The 1,476-nt window shown below is 36.4% G+C and overlaps 1 protein-coding gene across 1 annotated transcript in view; it reads right to left on the bottom strand.

The window, feature by feature from the left end:
- The window catches only part of LOC102675107 (mucin-5AC-like), a 13,630-nt gene extending 12,160 nt beyond the window's left edge, over nt 1-1,470 (bottom strand). Inside the window, exon 1 of the mRNA XM_031513329.1 lies at nt 1,233-1,470. Within this exon, the coding sequence (XP_031369189.1) occupies nt 1,233-1,241 (9 nt within the window). The 5' untranslated portion in view covers nt 1,242-1,470. The remainder of the gene's footprint in view (nt 1-1,232) is intronic.
- Nucleotides 1,471-1,476: the final 6 nt, after the last annotated feature.

Here is a 1,476-nt window from a genome sequence, read left to right as displayed (position 1 = left end):
TTTTTTTTTTTTCTCTCATTCTTTTTCTCGTCTCTCGTTCATTCCATTATTCTCGATTTTCTCTTTTCTTTTCGAAAAAAGTTTCGAAACAATTTTTCTTTTTCTACGATGAAAAATAATTTATCGAATTTTCGTTAATTATTGTTCTATGACTTTCTTACGACGTGAAAGTGGCAAGTTTAATTAATCAGAGAAAGTATGAATTTTTAGAACCGGTTACGTCAACGTTACACAATTATTTACTATCGACCACGACGATTTCCTTTGAAATTGCTTTCCGAAAAATGTCTCGACCCTTCGAATTTCAAACCTATACGGAATAATATATATTTCAACTTCTTCAAAGCACACAACCGTTTTTTTCAAAATTCCATTCTGAACAAGTTTGTCCCCGAAATAAATCTATCGATCGAAGGAAACGTGTAAAAATCGAAATGACATTCGAGAGAAAAAAAAACAGAAATTTTCTGTTTGTTTAAAGAGAAGTGTTGCGACCTCGACAGTTTTGCAATCTCGAATTGCTACACGCGTTCTCTCCTTCTTTGCTTAGTGTCGTAGCGGCTGTGGAGCGAAGTGTGCAGTCCAGCTCGAATAACCGGTAGATATCCTCTCCCTCCTCTACCTCCCTACACAGGAAGCCAACGATCGTTTTTAAGCATTCGGTACGTATGTGTGTAGATCTCGCCCTCGAACAATACGGCTCGACCTCATCCTTTGAAAACGCGCGCCACCATCGTTGTAACGTTTTCTCCAACGTTTTCGCGATGGAATTAATGCTATCTATTTACTTATTTTTTTTTTTTTTTTTTCAGTCTCTTCGAGGATTCCACAGCACGCATAATCTACATGCATAGAATTTTCGATCGGAATTCCAATACGGGACAAAGGTACATAAATATAATTAAATTAATTTTCTTTCGTTATTTTGAAATATATAGAATAAATGAATAAATGAATCGATATAAAATACGGATGTTTCTTATTTTAGGAACGAGAAAGTTTCTTCGTATTATTTATTCCTTATCGAATATGGAAATTTCTCGAAAGTTTCTCAAAAAGTTCATTCACTTTTTTTTTTTAACTTTCTAATTTATTTATTTTTTATCTTTATATATAATATCAATTTCTTCGAGTGGATAATCTTTACGAAACGTTTCTTAAAAAACTTTCGCATTACACCATTTTGAATTGAAATTTTGTAAAAGAAAGAAAAATCGGCACAATTATCTTACCCAATCCATTTTTCGTCTCTTTTGCAGTCTCTTTACAAAACACCGTTGATGTCGAGAATCTCGCCGTCAAGACGAGCACATCGCGCACTATGCTGTTAACATAGGACGCGACGTTTCCGACGCACCCGCGACCTTGTACCTGACGAGCACGCCAAAGGACACCCGAAAGCAATCGCGAGCACCGTACACCGGTGCGAGGAGAGCGAGACTGAACGTTGTGCAGAGGATGGAGAGGCCACTGTTA

Source organism: Apis dorsata, unplaced genomic scaffold (genome assembly GCF_000469605.1).
Source record: "Apis dorsata unplaced genomic scaffold, Apis dorsata 1.3 scaffold_631, whole genome shotgun sequence".
Lineage (NCBI taxonomy): Eukaryota > Metazoa > Arthropoda > Insecta > Hymenoptera > Apidae > Apis > Apis dorsata.
The sequence above is the reverse complement of the archived record's forward strand: the minus strand, read 5'-3'. Positions and strand labels throughout refer to the sequence as shown.